At 31.7% G+C, this 27726-nt stretch overlaps 1 protein-coding gene across 3 annotated transcripts in view; it reads left to right on the forward strand.

The window, feature by feature from the left end:
• LOC117172535 (sodium/calcium exchanger 3) overlaps window positions 1–27726 on the forward strand; it is a 404663-nt gene that overhangs the window by 222944 nt on the left and 153993 nt on the right. For all 3 annotated transcript variants that reach the window (XM_033360570.1, XM_033360571.1, XM_033360572.1), the window contains exon 5: window positions 8182–8346. In XM_033360570.1, coding sequence (XP_033216461.1) covers window positions 8182–8346 — 165 coding nt within the window. The remainder of the gene's footprint in view (window positions 1–8181; window positions 8347–27726) is intronic.

Consider the following 27726-nt stretch of genomic DNA (forward strand, 5'->3'; position numbering starts at 1 on the left):
AAACGTTCGCAAACAATATCACCGTATGTACTTTGAAGGTCTTTCCACTATAGTAACAAAATGCCAAGTAGAAATTTGATGCGGCTAATTGGTATTTTTATCCTGTCGAGAAAGAGAAATTTGCAAGGATCTCAGATGCAGCAGGAATATCACAAATATTAAGGGGGTTCCAAAAGATCAAGAACTAATGCTGTTGATAATTAGAAGATAATTTGAATAAAAAAATTTTGCTAATAATCTTTTTGTAGGAAGTACTTCTGGCACACCAACCATTTTTTCCATATATCATGCTCACATTCGAGGCTGAAAAGTATATTTTTGCGGAAACGATCAAAGTGTTTATTCATAGTTTTAAAAAAAATCAAAACTACTTGTTAGCCCCTCAAATGTATGCAATTCTATGAGAATAAGGGGCCATCTAAATTTTCAGCTTATGAAGCAATAATTTATACGCAATGGTGTGATAAATAATCAGATGCAAGAGCATTATTCGATCAAAAACCTATATCTTTGTGAATTCCCCAGTCACAGTGTGAATTTATTATAAGTAAATAGAAAAATACTTCTCTTCGTTTACTGCTGACATTCGTCAAACTAATGTCATGGTCGTCAGTCCGATTAGCATCCCTTACTTTATTTACACTATATACAACTATGTACACTCTGTTTTAATAACTTAAAAAATATATATATATACAAGCGATACACAAGAATTTACATATACTACACTTCATATGCACAAAAATTTTGCCCCGCCTAAGAGTGGCAACCAATTCTCGAGTATTTTGATTAATTTTCAATGAGTGTAGATATATATCCAATGTCCTTGTATTCGTGCTCATGTGTACTGTACTATCATCTGTGATTTACTTTTATTTATAATTGCGGAATTATCTTCGTTTCTCGTGGCGATTTTAATCCAAGCTCAACTGCTATACTGATATATAGTTTGAACGTGTTGTGCTAAGGTTTGCGAGTTTATTTTGTTCTCAGTTGTATCGAACGATTTAATTCATTCGATATTTTTTCAAAGGTAACATATTCTCAGTTATCTTCATTTGTACCTAATAGGTATATCTTCGTAAAGTTGGAACGTGGTCTCTCATAGTACCCTTCAACTTAACACGAAACGACTTCACTTACTTCTTGCTGAGTGCCGATGAGTGCAATTCTCATATATCATACACCTAGTTTCACGTAGAGGCATGGGTCTCATTTCTCTGCATTTTATTACAGATGTAATATATAGTGTAAATAAATTTAGGCATGCTAATCTGACTGACGACCTTCACGTAATGCATCCTGGGCAAACATGACATTAGTTTGGTGAATGTCAGCAGTAAACGAAGAGAAGTATTTTCCTATCTACTTATAATCAATTTACACTGTGGCTGGGGATTTCACAATAAAATGTGTTTTTAATCGAACAATTCTGTTGCATTTGGTTTTTTATTTAACCATTGCGTATAACTTATTGCGTCATAAGCTAAAAATTAAGTGGGCTCTTCATTCTCATGGAATTGCATACATGTGCGAGGTTTTAAAGTAGTATTTAATTTTTTAATCTATGAAGTAATGCTTTTATCATTTCCGCATACATCTATTTTGTAGCCTTAAATGTGAGCATGATATGGGGAAAAAATGTTGGTGTGCCAGAAGTACTTCCTTCAAAAAAATTATTAATACAACAGGGATTACGCAACATGGATCATATCCGAGCGGGGGCACCCAGACCATCCTTATCCTGCTACGGTCTTTGATTATATTTTATGGAGGCTTATACAAAAACCTTTGAGGATAATATTTTTAATGATTAATGACAGAGGGGATAGTGCGCGGGTACATATGCGCGTCTGGTGCGTAATATTGTTTATTCCAATTGGAAATGGTTCACATGGCCTTGACAAGATATTGACCTTCTTCAATTCAGGCAAATTTTTGCTGAATTTAGGTTCATCTCTGAATTGCATTTCCTTTCTGAATATCAGATGTATCATTTTTAGGTAATATTTTTGCTGTTTATACTTTAGTTTGATATTGCTATTTTCCGATGAAAAAAACTATTTCATTTTAAACACATAACGTAACAATTTGTTGATTACTGACTCTTAGAAAGTTTCTCTTTGCGACCTGAACGTTTTGAGTGTAAATTTATTAAGGGAAAACCTCTCTAGAGCGGATAATAATTAATTTAAAATACTATTATATTTAGAATAATTAATTTATTTTAATCACTAGTTAAGATATTACAGTTTTTATACATTAAAATAAATTATTTTTCTTCTTATTCGTGCTCTTAATTATATTATCCGCGGTAAACAGCTTTATCTACTGTAGGAAACTTTCCCCTAAGAATAATATATACCTTAATTAATATACATTAATATAAAGCTTAATATTATTATCTTTGTCATAAAGAACTGAGGATGTGTTTGTTAAACAAATAGGTCATTTTAATCCTTTTTCAAATATATGTTTTAATTCTATAATCTAAGCTTAATTATCTAACCGGACTTAGTTCATTATTAAATATTAGCAATATCAATCAATGAACTCTACAATAAAACTACATGTGAAATGTGAATATTCTACAGATCACTAAGTCTGGTAAGCTATTGCTAACAGTTTTTGAAACGTTATTGTCTACAAATTTGTAACGCGTTACCGTTACCGTTACTGAAAAAAGTAACGCGTTACCTTGCCGTTACTTTTTTATTAAATGTTTAATACATTATTTGAATGTCCAAAAAGAATCTTACAAATTTGAAACATTTCTTTGAAAATTTTAACACAAATGAATATTATATTTGCACTCAGGTGAAGTAATTGAATAAATACTAAATTTATTTATAAGATGTCTTTTATTCAAACTATTATTAAGTTGAGAAATCTATGGTGCAGTCTACTTAAAGCTTTCCATGAAACTTCATATTTTTTCAATAGTACCGACTTTTCGAAAATTTCATCGTTCATGCGATGTATTTTGTCTAAAAGTATCAATCCGGCTGTGCAGAACAGTAGGGTGTTCAAAAAAAGGATTGGAAATTTGTTCTTACGAATTTTTATGAATAGCGTAGAAAAAAATATGTTTCTTCCTATTTTATTGAGAATCCTCCATATTAGATTAATTAAGTTGGAATTCAACATTTCTCCTCACAATTAGCTAAATAATATAAATGAAACATCACGTTTTAAAGATCACCCCTATAAAACTGTTTTATAGGATCCCAAAAACCCCCTATAAATGAAAAAATTGGTTTTGCGAGATTTCGACGCTAATTATAATGTTTTCCGGTCTTTTTCATTAAAATAGTTTCAGGTACATAAAAAGATATTTCATTCTGATGATTAGATGTTTCCGTAAATTGCTTAAACAATTTATTATTGTCTTAAGCGATTTTATGATAGAATTAAGTTATAAAGTCCCAGTTTTTTCACAAATTTTCTATTTGTTGTTTAATTTTCAATTAGAGGGAGGTGATAGTTTATCAATGTGAAAAAGAGTGATTGTTTAAACAAATTCATATTAATATTAATAATTTTTTTTCTTCTTGGGGGAATGTTGCGGTTTTTCGTGAATTTTTTAATTATTTGTCTATTGTCCATTAGAAGTAGTTTAATAATTAATAAGATGCAGCAAAAATAATTTTTTAAACAAATTATTATTGTTAATGACTATCTTCATCTATATTAATGCCTAATACTTGCATTTTTTCGATAATTTTAACCATTTTGCCCTTGTTTCACTTTGTGAGGTAATAATTAATCAAACTTAACAAGAAATCGTTTTAAAATTTTAATATTGTTTATAACAATCTTCCCTTAGATAAGTGTCAAAATGTTCTGGTTTCTTCTAGAATCTTTAACTATGCTTCGCCGTCTCAGTTATTTAAAAAACGTAAATAAACATTAGAGAAAATATATTTTAAATAATCTCTTTTTTTGCGAATATGTTTTGCTGAGATAAAAAATATAATTGAAATATGTTTCAAAATTTCTGCACGGATCATATTTAATACAACTTTCTTTTGAATAAGTTACTGACAGACTTCGCTGAGGTGTCAGAAAGGCAGGAATTATCTAATTGCTAATAGCGAAGAAAAATTTTGAGTTTGAACTTGATTCAGATAATATTAAGGATTCTGAATAAAATGTAAAAAAACGTCTTTTTTACAGGTAATACGTTTTGAACTCCATATGGGGCTTGCGGCACCTCTAAACATCGTTTTTTTATGTAATTATTTTTGTGTGGATTCTAAGAAATTTCCGACTGGTGTTTATAAAAATTGAAAAAAAAAAGATTTTTTTGGTCCACCCTACTGAATAGCCGCTAAACAGATGCACTATTTCATAATCTCGTATCGTACCGGATGAATAATTCTTTAGGTAAGGAAATGTCTGCTAGGCAGTAAGAATACACATCATCTGATTTTGGTTTTCTTGACATTGAAACATTTAATTTAATGCTAAGCGTATTCAAACATATCATGAAGTAACGACCGATAACGTGCGTTACTTTGCATTACCGTGATCAGAAAAGTATGAAAAATTTATATTTGTGTATACATTTTTTGTATATGTATTAATGAAAGTTTACAACAAATAACGTATTGGCTTTTTGTCTAATCTCAAGCTATAATTTATGTTCATTACAAATATATATAAATGCAAAAGAAACCAATTTTCTGAAAAATCTATACTTTTCTTTGTAAAACACCTACCTTTTCATAAATTTCTGGGTCTTTGAGTTTATCAGTTTCCTTAAGCAATTTTCTACAAGCATTTCCTTCGAAAGCATCACCGTGGTAATGTTTAGAAACGAGATTTAATTTTTGAGGCCACAACAATGCTTTTTCTTTCCCTAAAAGAGAGAGAGAGAGTAAGTAATTTAGTAAATTATGTTATTTGTAAAAAAAAATTTTATAAAGATTAAAAGGCTGCGAAGTAAAAAAATTACCATACTCTAATGAAGTTACTTGTTTGTAATAGTTTATGTGCAATGATTTTATGATGAACAAAATTTAATTTTTCTTATGGCGAAAGATGTTCTTTATCATAAAAAGTATGCTTTCTAGAAAACAAAAAGTTATTTATAAGTTTTATAACTTAATTTATAAGTTTAATTTTCACAAATTTTGAATCTACTTTTGTTCCCGAATCACCCTGAGCAAAACGATTTTGTCCACATTTCCATAAAACATTTCCACCTTCAAGCATACCGTGCGCTTTATGTGTTTGTAAATAATTCAATGCTCTTTATTTGTAAAACAAACTTCCAAATTGATTAATAATTATTAACCGAGTATTATAATAATTATTGGCCGCAGAACTTTTTCAATAGTATATTCCAGATTTGCACGACACTGTGTGACTGGACGTGAATAGAAAAAAGTCAAACATCCGCCTGGTATCGAAAATCCATTCAGCTTATTAGTTTACAAGTAAGTTCGTTTAAAAGAGTTGGTCACGCGAGTCACATGCTTCTAAGTTTTTCAATATTCTTTTACTTTCTTAAACATTTAGTTACGTCTGAGAAATACTATCAAAATTCTGGATTTTGTTGACTTTTATGTAATATTGGTAGGCTGTTACTTCCTGAAAGGAATAAACTTTTCTGGCCAAAAATAATTATTAATTTAACAAGGCTTCCTTTTTTTTAATCTACAACTTTGGAGCAGTGATGAGAATAACTTCCAAAGATCAAGTAGATAACTTCACAAATATGCTACGCATAATATGGAATACAATTGAATAAAGAATATTAAAGTTTATTAAATTTAGGAAATTCAAAGTTGAAAGAGGAATAGCTGGTTTGAATTATAAAAAAAAAGATTATGTGGTTTCTTTGATTTGATTCTGCTTTACTCGGTTTCTTTTAAATTTGATGTTCACTGGAGACTCTTCAGGTAATCGAAGCTCCTCATTCAGATCTCCACTTTGAAATACTGGAAGACTTTAATGAAGAGTTTAAAATAAATTAAATATTATGATTTTTTTACTGATTTACTCAAATTTACTGGATTTGCATTCCAGTTTGCACTTATAAATCTTTTAAACTGTGTGAGAAACAGTTTTGGCAATTCACTGGGTTATTGCTGAATAGATTCCTCGCAACACTTTTGTTGACAGGTAGACTCAGTTCTCCTGCTACAAAACAGTAAGCTGATTTTAATTTCATATTCAAAATCTTATGGCGATGACTGGAAATTGGTATCAAAATGACCGGAGTCTATCTGTTATACTGGGACTCGGATGTACCGGGTATTTCAGGATCGGTCTTAATTTTATTCACGTTAAATCGCGGTTCAGCAAACCTTAAACTATCAGGGTCGCGTGAACCATTGATTTTGGATTTTCCGCACCCCCCTCCCCCCACCCCCCGATTCCTTCATACAGAACTGCGCAATGGTATATCGGATTTCGGTAAATCCGCGTACTAGTGTATTTCGTATTTAATATGAACATTCTTCCAATGTGTTCTAGGGCAGAGCTCCGCCTGACATTGAATACAGATACTGATTTTTTAGCATAGCGTCCGCTCCATTTAGAATGACATAGTAGGCTGTTTTCAGATTTACTTTTAAGCAGTGGTTCCGCCCTATTTTTAATGTGTAGATAAAAGGATGCTCTAATTCTGATTCTGGGTATATGTACGTCGGATTTCATTGTGATCAGAACCAATCACTTGAAGGCGAGTAACGTAACAATCGAAATCAATCGATATCCAGATGTGCTGATCTCATGGCGAAGTACGTGGGGTGCTATCCCTGGCTGATTTTTATAAGCTGTGTCAGAAGATTCGTAGGCGAGACGTCATTGTGTTATAGCGGTGGATATGAAATTCAAGATATTTAAACTGCGTGGTTAGTACTGCGTGGTTAAGACTATTAATTTTATCATGATGTATAAAAATGAATATGCACGATTTTGCGCGTTTTTATAAGTACATAATCCTTTTCTTTTGTGATTAATAATATAAATTATAAGTATAAACATAGCGATGATTGATAATGTAAGTATACATAATTGGTTTAAATATGTCATCGCCTGTGAAAAGGTGACAGTAACTAATAAATATTATTAAAAACAATAACATAAAATTGTACTTAAAATTGATAGAATCACGTTAAAAATCAATAATTTGGTCTATTTATAAAAAAGAGAGTATGACCGAGATGGCAAACGATTAATGCTATTCCCGACTCTGCATATACATTGAACATCGACCCTGACTCTCCAACGCCTTCACAGAAAAAAAAACAGAACGAAATCTGGAATCTTATGAAAGTTCTTTAATGTATAAGATTCCTTGAAAGTTATAGAATGTAATTCTTTTGTATAGACTGCTCTGAAAGAATGATGATAAGAATTTATTTTCTTTAAAACGTATCTGCAACCTGCTCCCATCCAAAATTAAGTTCCTAATCGATACCCTCTAAATATTAATTAGTAAAAAATTCACTGATTGAAATAGTAGTTAGACATTTCACTGATTGATCAGTGATTTCAGACTTATTTACTATTTAGTTCAGTAACACCAGAGCAAATCATGTGAAGTATAACCTATACATTTTTATGTTAAGCGTTGTTATTACTCTTTTACTTAAGTAGCAAGGAGAATTCCTTAATGAAATAAATTTTTTAATTTTTGGGCTGTAAGTCTGCTGAATGAACTGCGGGATAAATGTACTCTAACTTGTATAGGAAGTACTTACTTACTGGGTTTGTACATTACAGTTCAATTTTGAAATGAAAGTAATGTGTGAGTTTGTTTTGCATTTAAAAGCATCGGAACTTTTCACCTTTTTTAATATTTGATCATATTTATGGACTTTTAAGTTTTTACTATGATTCGATGATTGAATGTACTAAAATTTTATTTTATCATGATTTCCTAATTGACATGGTGTAGTGCTGCCAACACTCAAAAGTGGTTATTTCACTGAATCAATAAGTAACATTTCACTAATTGTCAGTGGCCTATTTCTAGCTATTTGAATCAGCGAAATTTCACTGATTCAGATTTAGAGAGTAGTTAAACGCAGCTTGTGAAAGGAGTTTACGATGCGCTACCTAAAGTTACAAAATTAAGCTAAAGGCAAGTTTCCCAAATCTCCTTATTATTTTCATCGAGAACATTTTTACGCAAAATTGTGAAGATCTAATCTGGCATATTTTTAGGGACAAGTTCGTGGAAGGAGCAATTTACGGAAGCTCTGACAGTGAGTGGGGGCGACGATAATGAAGATGGTACTGGCAGAGGTACGACGCCCTCAACCGCCGACTACCTCATGCATTCACTCACTATCTTCTGGAAAGTTCTCTTTGCTTTCGTTCCACCTACCGGTAAGTACACCATCTTTCTTCAAAGATACTCCTCCTAGAGCTTTTTCGTGCTTCTCAGCTAACGGAAGTGAATGAGTTACGTTCCGGCATACAAAACCGATAGACTCCAGGTTGCAGAAAATGAGGCAAAATTTTTCCAAGCCTCAGGATTGAACTCTAATATGTAAACCTGCAAAAACGTCGGAAGAGTGCATTAAATTCCGGCATAGTTAGCCTAAGGTCAATACTATAACTTATTTTCATGCTCTTCTGGCGAGAGGAAAATTATTTGATCATTCTGTGTCAATTTGCGCACATGGAATTGTGCGATTGTGTAATCTTTCGATCACCGCAGTTAAGCAATAATTTTCTCGATTAACTCGAAGTGAGGCCGCTGTACAGTGGTACATACAAGTTTTTCTGGACAAATTGGTCTAGAGCTTACAACTTTCATCCGATAAAGAATTTTTCTTTAGAATTAAATTTAAGTACATGTTAAAGAGATTTGTGTGAATCTATTTTTTACTATTGCTTTTATTAATGTTTTATTTGACAAAGAAGTTGACATTACATTTTGTTACAAACTATCCCATTCTTTACAATTTCTTATATTTATTTAAAAACATCTTGAAATCAATAAAGACACCCCTTAAAAATAATATTTAGCAGGTTCCATATATCCCGAACAAAAAGTTTTTAAATGAATTCTCCGTGTATTTTTAATCTTGAAGTAGTGCTTTCACTCATTGATTTGTTGATATAAAAAACAACCCATATTTTTTAATGTTGTGACTCACTGAATATTATTTGTAAGGAAAATCTTTACTGATTCCATGATTTTTTACATATTGTATACATATATGTAGTTGAAAAAATTGTATTGCTTATGAAAAAATGCCCACAGCGCGGGCACATCCTCGTTGTGCGCTTTGCTTGCAGCGCTTCGCGCCAAGTTTGGCTGTGCCTACAACGTGTCAGTACGCCCTCGGACTTGGCGCTCGTTTTTGAATGTTTAATGGGTACACTTTAACTACATTTTTTTAATGTCGTAAATATTATAACGTTAATCAAAAACTGTGATTTAAACTTCTGAGAAATTACAGCCATAAATTGGAACTGAAATTTTTCCATTTGCTTTTAAGGAAAGTTCTCATAGCACCTACGGTTTTGACAATTACATTCTCATTAAGAAATTTGCGGTTCATGGTCCATAATGTGTGTCTAATTAAAAAACTTCATCAAGTTAATTTACCAATCATGTTAAAATCTACTTAAAAAAACGCTTTAAATTTTTGGATCTTTTAAAAACAAAAATTGCATATTTTTAAAAATGATTCAACTTTTTGAATTTTTCTCTAATTAACAAATTTTATAAAAATAGTGTCGAAATACATATATTTTATATCTTTTACAAATTTGTATTGATATTTCCTAAATTATTAAAAAATTGTGTTCCTTTTCTGAAAATTTTCAAAATATTAAAAAGCATATAACGTTTTTAATTTTTATTAAAATTAAAATTGCCATAAGAATAATTTGCAGGTCTTTTTGCCGCGTGCCAAAAATTTCGAAAAAAAGTTCTGAAACTTATTAAAAATTTTTTTCAAATTTTGAAAAATCTCTTTTTAAATTTTTGTCCAATAGGAAAGTGGAACTGAGATAGTTTCTAAACATGTTTTATGTCTGGTGAAAAATTTTAATTAAATTCTAACATTTAAAGAAAATAAATTAAATTTTGAAAATGCTCTATATTATTAAATTTCGGTTGGAAATATCTGCTGAACCTACTAACCTTTATTTCGGGAACCTTTAAGAAGTATATTAAAGTCTGACTCGATTCGACAAATCCTTTAAAAGTTAGCATGGTTACAACATTCAGGTAACTATGCATACAGGCAGATATACATACAGACCTAGATGCAGAGAGACATACAGACAGATAAATAGACAGACAGACACCGACAAAATTTTATGATTTTCGGACTCTGTAATTGCCGAACGTAAAGATCCGTTAAAAACCAGAGATTAAACATTTGGACGATTACATTATACTCTCATGAATGAGAATGTAAAAATATATAATATCTCAACTGTGTTGTCAAATAAAAAATGATTTAAAAAGTTTGAAAATCGGCTCACACAAATCTCTAAAATTAAGTTAAATTAATTTCTAAAAAATCCTCAAATTGAATTAAAATAGTAAACTCTCAGAGCAATTTTTCCAGGAAACTTTGTTGTCCTACAATGTATAACGTCGTACTACATGCGATGTAATTATCAGTTCTAAAGTTTCCTTCACACCTTTATCTTAAGAAAAAAGTTTTATGAATATTTAGAAGTTTTTTTAGTTGACTTTTCAAATAGGATTAGATGTTAAACAAGATACCTTACCTAAATTATGTAACAGATTAAAGGGGAGAGGGATTGGTCGGGAGATGTTGTTACGATTTGTTAATATTAATTTAGCTCTACGCACTAAAGAAATCTGGTGAATGAAAAGCGAACTTAGCCAACACCAATTTTATAAAGTAAGGGAATTTGATTGATCAGCGAGAAATCAGGGATTTTAGAAAAAATTTGGAGAAGACAGAAAATTTGTATAACTTTACATAACTGTCAAGAAGAATAGATTAAACAAATCTTATTCCGTTCATAAAATATTCTAGGTTTGAAATAGCACAAGTTCAAGATACGGGTCTTTGAATTTTAAATCAAAAAAATAAAAAATTGGTCAGAGAAAAATTAGGGCATTTTTTTTTAATTCAGCTTTTTTTATAAGCCATGCTTTTTGGTTCAAAATTGTACTATTTTCGTATAAAATTAACTTTTTGTTTGAAATTCATATTTCAGTGGTAAAAAGTGAAATTATGTCTTTTTTTTAAATGAAAATTCAAGTATTTTTGCAAGATTGTCGTTTTTTATTTGAAAATTAGTCTGTTTCAGTAAAGAAATTTATCTTCCTTGAACGTAAACTATTTTTTCTAAATTCGTTATAAAGTCAGTCTTTTACGTTAAAAATTCAACTGTTTTATTGATAATTCGCCTTCTTCTGTTGCAAATTCAAGTATTTTTGTAGAAAATTTACTTCTTAATTAAGATTCATATTTTAATGTTGAAAAATAAAAATTTAATCTTTTTTGGATGAAAATTCAACTACAGTCGAATCTGGGTTAAGTTTTTCTGGGCTTAATGTTTCCAAGAATTGGCGCTGCGCGGTGGAGATAGATGAGAGGAGCTGCGAGGGGATGTGCAGTGCTCACTCAGGCGTCACCAAACAGAGAGAGAAATAAAAGAGAGAAAAAACAAAAATAATCCTACATAATCCTACTTTATTGAAATTTCTTTATTTAGAAAAGTGAATAAAATTATTCCTAATTTAACAATAAAAACTTTATGCCAACTATATTAGTACGGCTTCTTTTTTACTTTTTTGAATATAACTTTTTAATTCGGAATTACCTTTAATCTTTTAATTTGTTAAGAGTAAATTTTCAATTTTGACCCCCCCCCCCCGTCGTCTTAGCCAAGACAAGGCTCGACTTCAGACAAGCAAACGCCGTTTTACCTACCGTGGCAATAAAAGTAAGACGAAGGCCTATGTCTCGACTCAGTTTTGAGACGCAGCCAGACATGGATGTTTTGAAGACGAACTCAAGACATAACCAAGTCGGAGCATTTTTACTCGGGCAGACTTTTATAACTTACCGTTTCGTTTAGAAATTTTCCTCTAAAAAGTCGTGTGCAGTTGCAGTCTACAGCCATGTAGGTACTAAAGATCATGTAATCTTCCCGGCGGCTGACATTTCCACCTATCGTAGCATGATACATTTGAAAATACAGACTTTTATAACGTACTTGTGATCTTAGATTATTTCATTCAAAAAACTTGTCCACATTTCTATGTCAAAGATATTACACGTATATGAACAGTCATCAACAACTGTGATAACCTTCCTGCAATCACTTGCACCCAAACTTCCATGACCGTGAAATCATGCTGTAATACTCAATATGCCGCGAAATATTTGAGTCGGTTTTTGATTCTTGTATATTAATTTTTAGTTGACAAATTGTACTATTTTAAGGAAGTGAAAGATCAGTCAAGCTAATCAATCGCATGCTAACGAACCACGACTGCTTCAACTGCGCATGTGCCGAAAAGCATTATTATTGATAGTATATCTTTATTGATTCAAAATAGACCCGCGCTTTTTGGCACATGCGTAGTTGGAAAATTTGCTCACCGTGGACGTATCGATACAAGGCCGAGGCAGCCAATGAACATTGCTGGACATAAATAGCCTGACGATTCGCGGTGGTGGCGGGGGTCCCTCCCGGCAGGGACATTCGTGAGCGTATACCTATTACCGCGGGGGACATAGGTGGAAGTTTACCATATTTCGAATACAGAATGCTTCCTATTTGAATACTCTGTTAAATTCCAGAAATTTTCAGAATTTATAGACAATTTTTCGAAGTAAAAAAATAATTTTAATTTAAACACTTTTAATTTAGCAAGTTTTGTACTTTTAAGGTTTAACCTTTCAATTCAATTTTTTATACTTCAAACTTGGTAACTTATAACTGATAATTCTAAACTTAAACAAACTTTTATTAATTAATTTCATTTTATTTTATTAACTTGATAATTCTAAGAAGAAATTAAATATTTAATAAAATTTTGATTTTTTATATTATGGAAATTACGTCGAATCTAATGTTAATATACAACATGGAGCTTCTCGACAAAAAAGCTGTTCCTAGTTTGATCTGTTATGAAAACTGTAAGCTTTATAAACTGCATAGTTAATCCCTCAGGAAACAAGGAAATCTCGTTATCAGGCCGTGACTACGAGTTTCAGTGAAATTAGGCGAATAACAATTAGCACCTGACACACACAAAGCCTCACGCGATTAACAATTTACCGAAGTGCAATATTGAGCACTGAATTGCACAATTTGTGTATTGCTTGAAGGGTTGCAGTACAAAACTTGATAAACAAAATAATCGGAATTTTTTAAAACAGCTACATAACATCCCGTGAAATCGAAATCACCATTAAAAAGCAAACGTTTACTCCCGAACTGGAGTGTTTCTGAATTAAGACGAAAAAGGTATGATTACAACAAATTATCCAGTTCCGAGAAATAGAACGTGAAACTTTAGAATCTCAAAGTGACAGGAATCTGAAATTGAAACAGGCTAGGTTGCGGATCACGATTAAAAGTAAAATTTTAAGTTTAAACAAAAAGTAAAAAATTTTTACCGAGATATTGAGTTGCTTAATTGGGAGAAAATGAGTTTGATTAGAAAAAATTGACCAGTTCCGAGTAAAACATTCAAGAATTTGGAGGTTTGAAGTTCATGAGTATCGAGAATCGTTTTAGGATAGCAATTAAAAATCTGTTTTTCAATTTTCTTGTAATAATAAAAGCTTACTCCCTTGATATTGAAAGACTGCATAAGAATGAAACAGTTTTCATCTACAAATTATTCTGTTCGGGGAAGATAAATATTCAGTGTGACGGTATCGATCGGGTTTCTGGTAGCAAGACAAAATGTAAAGTGAAAAAATATCTTATAAAAGTGGCTTTTTCTATCAAATAAAGATTTCAGATTTTAGTTTGGAATATAATTGACACTTTGCGCTGCAAATAGAGGCAAATAATTTTATTAAAGACAGACCCTTTTGAGGAAGAGGCCCTATTATACATAATTCTCCTAACTGTTGTCATATAAAATTTTTTTTTTTAATTTTTACGCTTTGAGCTATGAATTCTAAATTTGAAACATGTTCAAATTAGCACGTTCTATCACCCATCATTAGAATAATCAACAATGATAAAAATCACAAATTGAAATAAATATGAATTGAAAAGCATGCAAATATGAACATTTCTACGGATGAAATATTTATTATTAACTTGACTCAAAAGGAGATGTATTTTTTTAAACTTATCAGCTGATACTTTTAAATGCTCGTTTTATGTTAAGTGCCTCTCCGTAGCAACACCACTACCTCACCGCAGTCCTTGCTTTCTGGAATGAGCTCAAGTGAGCAGAATGTTTCTGACGCACTCTCGAGGTAATAACCGGTAAATAGGGATGAGGAATTACATGCGCATACTAGAGAGCGCATTCGTGTTTGTGGCCGCAGCTGCTCCTTGATTTCATATGTACATGCAATGTGCAATTAGATTAGGTACTGAGAGAGAAGAAATAGAGGTATTCATGAAGCTCTTCAATCTTATCTTATATAATCTTAAATTATTGTAATTTCAAATTGAAAACTAATTTTGATAGGTTCCATTGGTTAGTTTTTTCGATTTCGTTGAGCAAAACCTTTGATTGAGGAGTATATAAACAAAACTTCATAAATCCACTTGTGATCACTTCTTAATATCGAGGATATATATTATAGCTCTATTTTCCATTGAACAGCATTAAAAATTTTAAGTGATCTATTATAATTCAAAAAAAAATTCTTGAATTCTTTCTTGTAGGTATTAATAAAATGAAAATGGATTTATTCCCTATTGATTCAGTAAATACATATTTCCTTGATTATAATTTATTCTTATTCTTGTGATATAAACGTGTTTGCTGTGTGCGTTTGAACGAAACAAATGTCACCCATCAACGTTGATGGCGTTGATGGCATGCACTGTTAGCAATCCCAATAATAAGCGTTGAATTCAGAAAAATTAAGAATTTGTATTCCTATGAATGCGCGATTTTTCCTCCGTCTAAAAATCCCCCAACGGGAGCAGAAAAATTGTAAATCCTATTCCTATCAATCGACTTAGTAAAATTTAACGAAAGCGTTTATTTAACCTATTTTTCATTATTACATCTTTTTATAAGGTATAAATTCGACAAATATTCAAATTTATATTTATTTATACTTTAATAATTTATTTAAACATCTTAAAAAATGCAACAAAGAAATCTATACAAATGTGTGAATTTAAAAAATTTTAACTCTAGATAGGCAGAGTTGAATTGGTGAGAATTAAAATTTCAGAATTTACATTCCGCATAAAGGAATTAAAACAACTTATCACACATATTTTGTGAACTTATCAGAAGGAATTAAATAAAATCAAAATATGTCCACTTCTAAGGAATAAAAAATATATCTGTGAGGTGTTTTACCGGTACAATTAGAAGTAATTAAATATATTGAAAACACGTTCTCTTTGGGAGAATAGAAAATCGTGTGGCGGTCGCTATGTAAATATAAGTGAATAAGTTTCAGAGGTATCTTATTCTTATGGTGGCATTTTAGACGGACGGAAAAATCGCGCATTCAAAATAATAAAATAATCTTCACTTTTGCGCTGAAATCTGAAGATATTAATTTTTCTATATTCTACGCTTATTACTGGGATGTTTGCAAAATTCCGACAAATTGAGGATACTAAAGTAGTTTAAATTTACGAAATCAGGTTGCTAGAAACGAAATTCAGTAATTTTTATAGTAAGTTTATCAAATTTTTATTAACGTTCAGAAACGGTAACTAAAAATTACAAATATTTTCCCAAAACTCGTAAATAATAACAAATATAAGTTATGGTGACCCAAAACAGTGTGCAGCTCGGAACTGCGTACTCCTCGCTTCTCGATCGTGTTCGAAGCGTACAAAGCATGGTGGTTACAATCATGGGTGGCAATGCACTGCTAAATTTTTTTTTGAATTATAAATATTTTTTAGATACTGAATTATCTCAAGCAAGAAAAAAGTTCAAAAATTTGCACGAGAAGAAGAAACTGAAAAAAGTGTTGAAATTGCGATCAAATCCAATCACATAGAAGCTCAGTTGATGTGCGAATTATTATTGCAATAAAGTAGTTACAATATGCTGCGATTATCTGCCTTTTAAATGAACTTCTAAAAACGGTACATCAGAACCGCAAGTGACTAGCAGCTGCTGCGTAAATTAATAATTAATCCAAATTTCAATTGATTGATGAGTCCGCTGTTCACGCCGTTTTAGCTAGATAGGTCATGTCTGCAATTTTGAGTCGTTCTGTTGATTGTTAATTTTACTAGAAAGTTTCAATATATATTTGTTTAAACAATTTAAATTATAGTAAGTTTACATGTGAGCGGTGTTTATATGTGAATTACTACGTATGTGTCTATAAGATTATAATATATATTCAATGAATTAAATGTGTTTACATTAAATAATAAAAATCACTAAAACAAATATCGACTATAAAATTGATAATAAAATTAATAAGCCAAGACAATTTTAATCCCTTGAAATTTTTAGTTACAGTAACTGAAATTTACTAAATTGTCACAGAATTGTCTGAAACATACGAATAAAGCTGAACGCAGCTACCGTTGCTTAAATTTCCGTTTTTGTACATAAAAATTTATGAACAGTTTTTTAGTGGTAAAATTAAAAATTCTAATGTATTTTTTATTACTGATTAATTGCTTTAACGACTATTATTTGCCTAAACAGTACTTTTTGTCTAATTTTGTTGCAAATTATCGGCAACCTTTCAACTATATAAACTAACTAGGCAGCATAAAAAATTAAGAAGTTCAACTAAATGTGTTATTAGTTGCTTAAATAATTTTGTATTGTTTAAATGTGACTTTTGGCTGAAATAAGGCAGACAAATTTAGTTTTTTGCAAATTTATCAACAAGCTTGACATAAATTTCTGTAAATCTGGGATTTTTATACCGCTTATCCATAATTCTTTAAACAACTTCCATTTGTTTAAACTTTTATTCATCAAAATGAGAAAAAATTACACTTTCTCTAAATAAAATGATCTAATTAGTTTAAATTAAAGATCAAATCGATTTTTAATGGTTTCAATCAATTTTCATTGTTGAAATGTAAATATTGACTAGAATAAAGCAGAAAAGCACCGTTTCACACTTTCTCTTAGTATCTTAAACTCTTTAATTGAATTCGAAAGTTAAAACGCGCGATTAACTAATTAGTTTATATCATAAAAAAAGAAAAAATATTGTCTGTTTTGACAACAAAAGATGTTTACACAAATGAAAATTGTTTTAAAAAACTATGAGTACAAAGCAAATATTGTCAATATAAAAGAAGCTTATAAAATTGGTAAAAAAAAGGTCAGAGGGAACGATATGAAAAATAAAAAATGAATTTTTGTCTTTAAAAATGAAAAATTGTATGATTCTCGAAAATTATGCGTGATACGAAAAAAAATTTAGACATTAAAATTTTTCCTCTGTTTGTAATCAACGAAATTATACATTCTAATTATATTCTATGTAGGTAACACAGTTTTGAAACCTTCAAAATATTGCATTTTATAAATTTGAGAGATTGAAAATAAATGTTTCTCCTTCTTAAAGGTCCAAGGCCATTTGAAGGCAACCCCCGACACTTGAATGAAACCGAAAGTCTGGTGTATATATATCCAAAAAAACGATTTTCGAGCTACAGGGCAAGAAACCCCCCAAAAGTTTATATTTCTGGAGAAGGAAAATTCGTAATTTTTTTTTTCGTAATTCCAATATTAACACGTCACAACGGGTACTTTCAAATCCCGTATAATTAAGATGGGGAAATTTTGAATTTTCGTAAAATTGAACTCATGTTCCAGGGTTTCATTGAAACGTGCCAAGTTTTTGAGGGATTTAAGAGAAGTGTCTATGAAATTGAATCCTGTTAATAAGTTTCATTTCCAACCCACCCCCACCCGCCTCGCAGCGCCCCAAATATGACCCGAAAATTAAAAATAACTGCATTTTTACGTATTATTGTGACTTTTTAGCAATTTCCGTCGTCGTTTTCATACAAATAATTACTAATGGACAATTTCAATATTTACCATAACTTTTTCAACCATTTTTAATTGTTTAAACAAATGTTAATTATTGAAACAATTATTTCTTCCCAAAAAATCTTATAAATAATCGTATTTTCTCATCGAAATGCAAGGTTTTGTCATTGTTTGGAGTATAAAATTTTACTAAAAAGATTATGTACTTATTTAATTCGTAAAAATGTAGTTTTTTTATTTTTGGGTCATATTTTAAGCGCACTATAGGTCAAATTGCATTTTTCTGGTTTAAAATCTAATATAACGAGAACGAATAGTGATTCTTCAACAATTTTTTAAAATAAAGTTCATGTTATGTAGATTAAAGGAAAATATGTAAGAATGCCTACATTGCTGATTGTAGGGGTTGAAGTAAAGCGTGAAGTTGAGCATGTTTAAAGAATCAATAACCTTTTGCTTTTCTTTTTGCTGAATGTCAAAGGGAAATCATGATATCGATAAAAAAATTTTTTGAATCGTAGTAAATGTAATGCAGATTGAGGAAAAAATTATCAGGATACCATCAGCCACTAAATTATGGGTTGAAATTAGGGGTAAGTAGTGAAAAATCCGAAAATTCGCTGAAAAACATTGTAGAGGGTTTTCGTGAGTGGTAAAAACGATTCTAATAACCATTTCTTCAAAATCCTTCACTGTATGGATAGTTTCTCGCTATCAATCGCCTTTCTAGGAATGAAACTGGATAGCGAGAATCTGAAAACGCAAAATATCGCAGAATAGAATTGTAAATGGCTTTCGTGGGGGTTGAATCTCATTTAGAACATTTCTGAATTACCATCTATTGTGTGGATGGTTCCTCGTTTCCCCCAATCTAGAGAATATTGGAAGAAGGCATTCTGGAGACTTTATATTTTTTAGTGACTTGACATCAGCAGTTAAATAAATGAACTAATTATATTGTTAATTGTTTACCGTTAAACTAGAACGCGTAAGCCAATTATTTTTCTGAGAGAATAAGTTTCTTAAAGTAAGTATTATTTATGTTTTAGTGTAATTTAGATTGTGTGAAAATATAGTATAAATCAAGCAGATTATTTATAATTCTCTAGTAAGTACAACTTCACTATTTTTAATAAATATGCCTTAACAATTATTGATGTTTTCTTACTTTTTTGCATGCAAAAAATAACAACGTTGTAATCACGTCGCAAAGACGTTGCAAATGTCTGCAGTCTGTCCATCTGAAACCATTTACAATTTTTCGCCACTTACCACTTATTTCAACCCCTAATTTAGGGGCTGATGGGATGGAAGCTTCTAATGTGTCCCCTAAGGGTTTACATTTTTCTTGCACCATCTTCCCTATTCCTTTACACACCCTTTACACACTTACTTGGTGGTGGAAGGGGGACCTACAGTTTAAGGTGGGTTCCGAACCACCAAGAGCAACAGCTTTAAGTACTTAGAAAACTTTTTTCTCCAGAGGCACCGGTCCCACGACCCTCCGGAGATGAACAACTCCCTTGCTAGGCTAGTGTTTACCGCATGGGCCGCCGAGGCTCTTCCAGAGTGCGAGGCGGGAATCGAACCCGCAAGCCGACGGAGCGGGTCCAAAGCCTACGTTTCAGCCCCTACGACCATCGTCCCACTTGATTATTTCTTTATTTATAAAACAATTAAAGCAACAATTTGCATCGATATAATGATTTACCTTTAATATTCAGCAAAAAGGAAAACAAACTTCGCGTTCTCAATCAATTGAAATCTGTGAAAGTATCAATTCTACGTCGGATCTCTCTATTCTTCAATACTTTCAGGGCTCTACTTCAAAAACTAAACAGCAGAAAAACTGAAATGTTCACATAACATCTTTCTTGTATCCTTCTATGTTTTTTTAGTTTAAAAAAATCTTAATCCATGTTTATCCGCTAAAGTAAACTATTTGGCATTCTCGATCATCTAGGATCGGGCTTGTGTGTATAGGGTGCTAATTTAAATTTAAATTCTCTTAACTTCGGAATAGTCAACCCCTTTCTAATTGTACAGACCATTAGATTCAACTTTAATGAATCTATATTCGCAATTTAAAAAACATCCTTAGAAAATGTCGTTATTCTGACTGTAAGCGATCCGCTGAGACGCTGACCCGCTTCGTCCTGCCACCGAAGAAGTCAGATAGTACCCTTTAAGTCCTAGGACCAAAGAAACAGCGGAATGCCACAACCCCACAGTGCCTACGACTTACCCTCATCGTTTGCCAAATTGAAACAAATAATAAATACAAAATAGAAATTGTTTTTGTTTTCAATTAGCACAAGTGTAATCTACCCAAGCTAGGAAGACAACACCAGAAGAACACAAAAAAGGACGGCCTTATTATTCTATACTTTGTCATAATTTCACCTATAGCGTAATAAGCCAAAAAGGAAAAAAAACGTCTAGACATCAGATCGCGAGCGCGGCATAAAAGAGGCCTTTTTCTCAATTTGGCTTCTTTCACGAACTCTCCCGGTGAGATTCAAAACCAGAGCGAGAGGCAATGGCCGAAACTCGACTCAATAATTAATTAAACTTTAAATAATGTAACGCATTTAACTTAGTCCTGCAAGTCAAAGCGAAAGTTAAGAGAGGAAGATGGATGTCGTCCAGCTAACTGAGCGAGCCAGCATAACAGTAACACAGGCAGCTCACACCCACGTTTGCAAGGTCTTGAGTGACAAACACTAAGAAAGGTGACCGTAAGAAACGGCTACACTCGAGTTCCCCCCCGCGGTCAGAAAAGCTGTCAAATTCGGGAAGAAGGTATAATTGCGTTCTATCCCCTCTCCTTACCTAAATATTGGGTTTGAGATAGAAGGGGGGGGGGGGGGCAACAGAGTGATGATGGTATTTTGTTAGTATGTACTTAGCCTTCTTAGAGCGTATTGTTGGAATTCGTATTTTTTGGCGGAAAGTTCATCTTCTCGATCAAAAATGTAACTTTTTGGTTTATAATTTATGTATTTTGTTCAAAATTCTGGGTTTTTTTTCATAACAAATCTTTTTTTTCGGTTAAAAATACAACTGTTTGATTCAAACTTGAACTGATTTTAATTTAAAATAAAGATATTTTTAATTGAAATATTAAATACTAGTGTAAATGTGAATGGGAAATTAAGTCACTGTTTCGATATTATGCAAGGTATTAGACAAGCATGCGTTATGGCATCATGGCTATTTATATTATTCATGGACAGGTGTTTAAGAATAGCGCTTTTCGACGAAAACGGTATGGATCTCGAAACAATAAGGGTACGTGGGTTATGGTTCGCAGATAATAAGTTTGTTATGGCAGAGTCAATTGAAGACTTACAAAGAATGTTGAACAAACTGAATGAAAGCATGAAGAGCATGGGCCTCGACATTAACGTAAAGTAAAATAAAAACAATGGTGTTTGAAGGAAAGAGTGAGAAAACAATGTGCAACATTGTATTAAATGATGAGGAAATTGAAAAAGTTGTTAAATTCGTATACCTTAGTAGCTTATTCAGTAGGGACGGAAAGATAGATGAGGAGTTATATAGGCGCATACACGAAGGGAGGAATGTTATTGGTGGTGCAGGGCCCATTATCAGAAGTAAAAATATGTCAAATAATGCTAAAATAGCAGTACACAATTCTATAATTGTGCCGTCTATAATATACCGTAGCAAGACATGTGCCTATCAAGAAAAAGATAAACGTAAAATAAACGCGATTGACAGGAGAATTTTGTGCATAATATGTGAAAAAACTCTGATGGACAAAATGAGTAACGAGATAATTTGTAAAGAATGTGGAGCAGAAAAAAAAACACTAGGTTACACATGGAAGAGGAGTCGGTTAAGGTGGTTCGAGCATGTTGAGAGAATACCAAATGAACGACTAACGAAATGAGTGTATCAAGGTAAAGTAAATGGCATAGTGCATAAAGGCAGACCGCGGAAAGAATGGTCAGAATGTTTGTATGCGACCTTAGTTAGAAGAGACATAAGAAGCCACAGAAACACGAGAGTTCGCATCAAAACATGCATGGACGTAAAAGAAACTAGAGAAGTATGTCAGGACAGAAAAGTATGCCGACAAATAGTTAATAAAAAGTGTATCAGTAGAGTAAATGAGCCTGAAACAAAGGACGTTAGATACTAATGGATTAAAGTGGGGAACCTCAGATGACGACTTTATGAGGCTCTTTAATTGGGATGATTGCTAAAGAGATTGATTAGCAACCTGGGTCGGAGCAGTGTTGCGGAACGAAAGTATTGTTTAAATAAATAACACGAGAATTCTAGATCAATCTTGAAATTCTATAACTCCTTCCTCACACTACTCCCTTTCCCAGCGAGTGATTCACGCCTACACCGAAAGAGAAATGGCTTAATGGTGTAATAATAAAATTTTTTGTTGAAAATTCAGCTTTTTAGTTTAAAAATTAGTTTTTTAAATTAACATTCTTATTGAAAATTTATATTTTCGGCTGGACAATTTGCCTGTTTTGTAGAAAACCCGTCATGTTGACTAGGCAATTCAACAATTTAGTAGAAAATTCCACTATTTTTTTAGTTTAAGAATTCAACTGCTTGGTTGAAAGTTTATGTAATTTACTGAAAATTCTTGATTTTTGGTTTCAAAATTCAAATGTCTTCTAAAAAATGCATTTCTTATATTTTGAGTTTCTGATTTCAGTAGCTAGCAGACGTAGTTAAAAATGTCCTTAACTGTATGACCGCTTTGTGGGTCCATGGGACTCCACGTTCCTACTACTAGAATGATTTAGTTGCTGCGACTAGGAAAAAAGGAAGCTTGTGCCAGCTGTTAGGTATACTCGCGTCAACTTGGATTAAATATTTTCTTCTTTCAACGTTTTCAACGTAATGAATGGCAAGTAAGAAACTTTAAACTCGTATTTGAGTCTAATTTTTTATTCCTCACAATACTGTTCATCATAATGCTATTTTCCTTTTTTTTCTGGATTGCCTCGTGACTCGATCGGTGAACGACATTCTAACCGCAACAAAGAAAAAAATTCTATGATTTTGAGGAAAAGCCAAAAAGCTCTAAATTACATAGAATAAAATCATTTATCTTCTTCCAAATTACTGTGTTCAATAGAATTTGCGATCGCACTTTTAAAAGGCCTTAACTTAATTTATTATTTTTATTGAATATTTTTTTTGATACTCTTACATTTTTTAAAAGAATTTTAAGTTTTCAATTTCCAATTGATACTTTTGATAATGATTAAAAACTTTTCATTATCATATATTAAGAGATTAGTCGATGCAACGTTCGAAATCTGGTCATTGTAACCATGCAACCTAGTCGCAACAATCAACACATAGTTTCTGCGACTTGATTTTCTCATTTCAATTGTTACTTTTCGTAGGTGCCGTAGCAAGTAAGCCATTTCTTTACACTACTACCAAAAGTAGTGAAGAATATTTCTAACTATGCACAACCACGTTCCCAGTACCAGAAATTTCTCTCTGTATACATTCGGTTCGAAAATTCATATTTTTTAGTACAAAAGTCGTCTTGCGCGTCAAATTTCTCTTTCCGAAGTAAAAATTAACTTTTTTGTTAACAATTTCAACTTTCGAATTAAAAATTCAAATATTTTCTGAAAAATCTTATTTTTTGCTTGAAAAGTCGAGTATTTGGTTGAAAATAAAATTTATTGTTAAAAATAAAATTTTGTGATGAAAGTTCAATTTTTGGGTTTAAAATCAAACTTTATGGTAGAAAAATGTTTTTTTTTTTGCTTGAAAATTTAACAATTTTATAGACATTTTTTGTCTTCTTTAGATAAAAATCTGTTTTGGTTGACAAATCAGTTTTTCTTTTTAAAAAATCATTTTATTTTGTCAAATATGGATGTTTCCTGCTTGAAAATTGATCTTTTCAGGTCCAAAATTCGACTGTTTTGTTAAACATTCGTTTTTCTGTACAGAAAATTATTATTTTTGGATTCGAAATTCAGTTATTTGTTTTGTACAAAAGTAATTTTTTTGTAGAAAATCAACCTTTTTTAAAAAATTAAACTTTTTGGGTTAATAATTTAACTGTCTTTTAAAAAAATAGTCTTTATTGCTTGAAAAACCAGCTATTTTGTTAACATTCAACCCTTTGGTTAAAACTTGAACTTATTGGCTTTAAATAACTTTTTAGTTGAAAATTTATTTTTCTCAGTTTTAAAAGGCAACCTTTTTGTAAAAAACTAGTATTTTCTTTAAAAAATCTACTTTTGTGTTCATAAATCAATCTTTCTTGGACACAAATGTACCTTTTGTTAAAAATTTTACGATCTTGTAAAATTTCTTCTTTTAGCTTTCAAATTAAACTATTTGGTTCAAAATGCAACTATTTTTTTTAATTCGTCTTTCTGTTGAAAATCCAACTGTTTTGTTGGAAATTGATCTTTTTTTTTAAATTTCTATTTTTGGATTGAAAATTTATCTTTTTTAATAGGAAGTTTAATTTAAATAAAAATTAGATTTTTTATGTTTCGTCCTGAATTGGCTCATAGGACTCGTCAGTCTAATTTTTACTTTTCATAAAAATGCATATATTTCTTCAAAATTGATTGCAGATCAAGAATAAATATTATCGCCGGTTGTGTAAAGTGTGTGCGTACTGTCTGAACTGTACAGAGAGCGTCTGCAGTACGCAACTTGTCAGACGCAAAGAATCTCAGGACTGAACAAACAGCAGTTAGAAAACGGAGGGGCAGCCGAAAGCTATTCTGACCGTGGGAGGGGACTTGTGTGCACTCGTAAGGACTAATAGCGTCAGGGATAAACTCCCAAACAATCTCACACTTTATTATTAAATAGTAAACATTTCTCAATTATAAAACATATTTCCAATTTTAACCAAATCAAATTGAATATGCTTGAAAAAGTATTAACATACTTGTAGACCGAGTACCAAAATGCACGAATCTTACACATCAAAATCTAATTCAGCAGACTGATTCCCCAATTTAATATCTTTTTTCACGTTCATATATACCGACTTTTGTCCAAAAAAACTTTATAATGGTCTGTCTGCCAATTGCAAATAATGTAAAATGTAAGAATGAACTTTAAAGTGAAACTTCTGGTCATTTGCTACTAAAGTTCTTGGTCAAATATTCTAAAGAGTTTTGCAAAGTAATTTTAATTTAAGTGCGTCGTCAACACGAACAATGCCTTGAATATTTAATTGCAAATTGCTTTTAAGTAGGATGGAAATGAAAAATTACCCTTTAGCAATCCTGCAAAGATATTGTATAAACCGCATAATCATTCATTCTGCTCTTATTAAAGCAAGCAACAATACTTAAGTATAGCTACACTTTCATTTTAGTTTGCATCCCCAGGATAAGGAGCGCACTCTACTAGTTCTAACGTTCTTTGTTCAAGACTTGCTGCCTGTTAAACTGAACTAAGCTCTTGTCCGAAACCATTTCACCAATTCTAGAGGTGTAGTTCAGAAGCCGGAGCAGCAGCACCAAAGTTGGTTTTGAATTGATCAAGAGAGGAAGGTTGAAAGTTCTCTGGCACTAATCACCTTAAAAGAAATATAACCAAGTCCTTTTTAACAGCCCTGGAAATTGCCCTTTATTAAATGATGGCGACATCACCGCCATTCGCCATCAGCTATGTGCAATAATTTTTCATAACAAGCGTATCAGAAATTCGGCTTTTGCTGCCTTCTGAGTGATGGCGAGATAAAAAATGACACTGCCATAAATAAAAGGGAAGTCTGGAGGGACCGGATTTTCCGAGATTTACACGGGATACTCGATTTCAACGAAACAGTCACACTGGATCTTGATGACACGTAATAACCATGGAAACTACGGTGTTATGAGGGGTGCTGCCTTAGTGCAATTAGCAGAGACACACGAAACCTGCGCGCACATAATCCCATTACTTCCATTCTCTCCTATCGTGTATTACTTTCGCCCCGCCAATTGATATTTGACAGGAATCTGCCACTTTTGCTTCGGTCAAGAAGCAGCCAAAGTCGAACTTTCTATGCGCGTGTTCTGAAAAAATATGTTCAACTGCAAGAAGACTGAACCAAAACCTCAAATGATTAGAATTTGATACCAGTGTTAATACAAGGCAATATTATTACGTAGGATTAATTTAACGTTCGTGATAGAGAATTTTATTTTATATTGACAAGATATTCTTCACATGGACACTATATTCAAGTATAATAGTAAGACCTTTTATCCTAAAATATTGTTTTTCAATAGAAAAATCCTTCATACATTTGCATGTTTTAATGAATAAGAGCGCTATACATTTCTAAGATTTAAATTTTGCTTTAAAAAATTCGAAATGAAAATGATTTTTTATTTCCTATTTCCCTATATGAAAAGCAATGAGTCAAAGATAAACCTTCTACACTCCATTGCATCCAAAGTAGTAAAGTCTAACTCAACATTTCACACAAGCTATCAATTAAATTGACAAGGCTTATGCAACTTTCTTCGTGAAAGAGTGCAAATGTGCAAAAATAAACGATAAAATAAACTAACCAAGCACTCAACAGCTCGTGCAGATTATATAATTAACGAATCAGAATATAAAAAGAGGCAGTACTTATTGCCTACGAATTCAAAAGGAATAGAAGAAAAAAGTCGAGTATCGTACACGGGAACGTGACGAGAATTAATTTCACTTCGAGACATGTTATACGAATGCTTTGCTACAATTGACCAGTTAAATTTTCGTGTCGTGTTTTTTATGTCAGATAAGAGAAAATTACTGCAACTACAATGCGCTCAGTGTTGGGGATCATGAAAAACTTCTGCACAGACTTGCGAATGAAACTCTAATTATTCTAAGTGCAATAGTAATCTTTAGCGATCTTTTATTATTTCTTATATAGGCCAGGCAACAAAAGATTTTATAAAGGAAGAAAATGGCTAAATATTAGCCACACCCCTGCTCCATAGATTAATAAGGATTACATAAAAAATCTCAATTGAATAAACAAAGGCTAACCATTTTCTGTTGGAAAATGGCGGTCATTTTATGTTTTTCGAGTTTAATTGTGAAACGGCTTATTTTAGGACAATAATTTGGGTTTCGCGAAAAATTTGTGCAGAATTTTTTACTTTATAAAAAATATTACTTTCCTTTCCCACGTAAAACAATATTTTTCTTATAAAATAGCGAAAAACTGTGCAATTTTTCTTGGAATTTTTTCCAAGTTATAAAAACATTGATTCTCTAAAAATCCATTTCATCACATTTTTTTAATATTTATGATGGTTTCTTTCAAATCCTTATAACTCTAGCAATTAAATAAAAAAATTTGACCCGATTTAAAAACTGTCGAAAAGTTACAAAAAGGAATTTTTTCTAATATCTTCTTCAATGATATCTAATGCCTTCTTCTGACTCTTCTTCTGTAATTTTATTTTAAAAATCATCTGATCCACCCTAATATTTACTAATGTATTATTTATTTCAATATATATCAAGTTTGATAAAGTGGTCACACCTTCTTTCGTTCTAGGAATCTATATAGGTATCTACAGAATCTTGATTCAATTTTCCCAACAGAATCGGGCTCCCCACACCTAGTCAAT

This window comes from Belonocnema kinseyi, chromosome 5 (genome assembly GCF_010883055.1).
Source record: "Belonocnema kinseyi isolate 2016_QV_RU_SX_M_011 chromosome 5, B_treatae_v1, whole genome shotgun sequence".
Lineage (NCBI taxonomy): Eukaryota > Metazoa > Arthropoda > Insecta > Hymenoptera > Cynipidae > Belonocnema > Belonocnema kinseyi.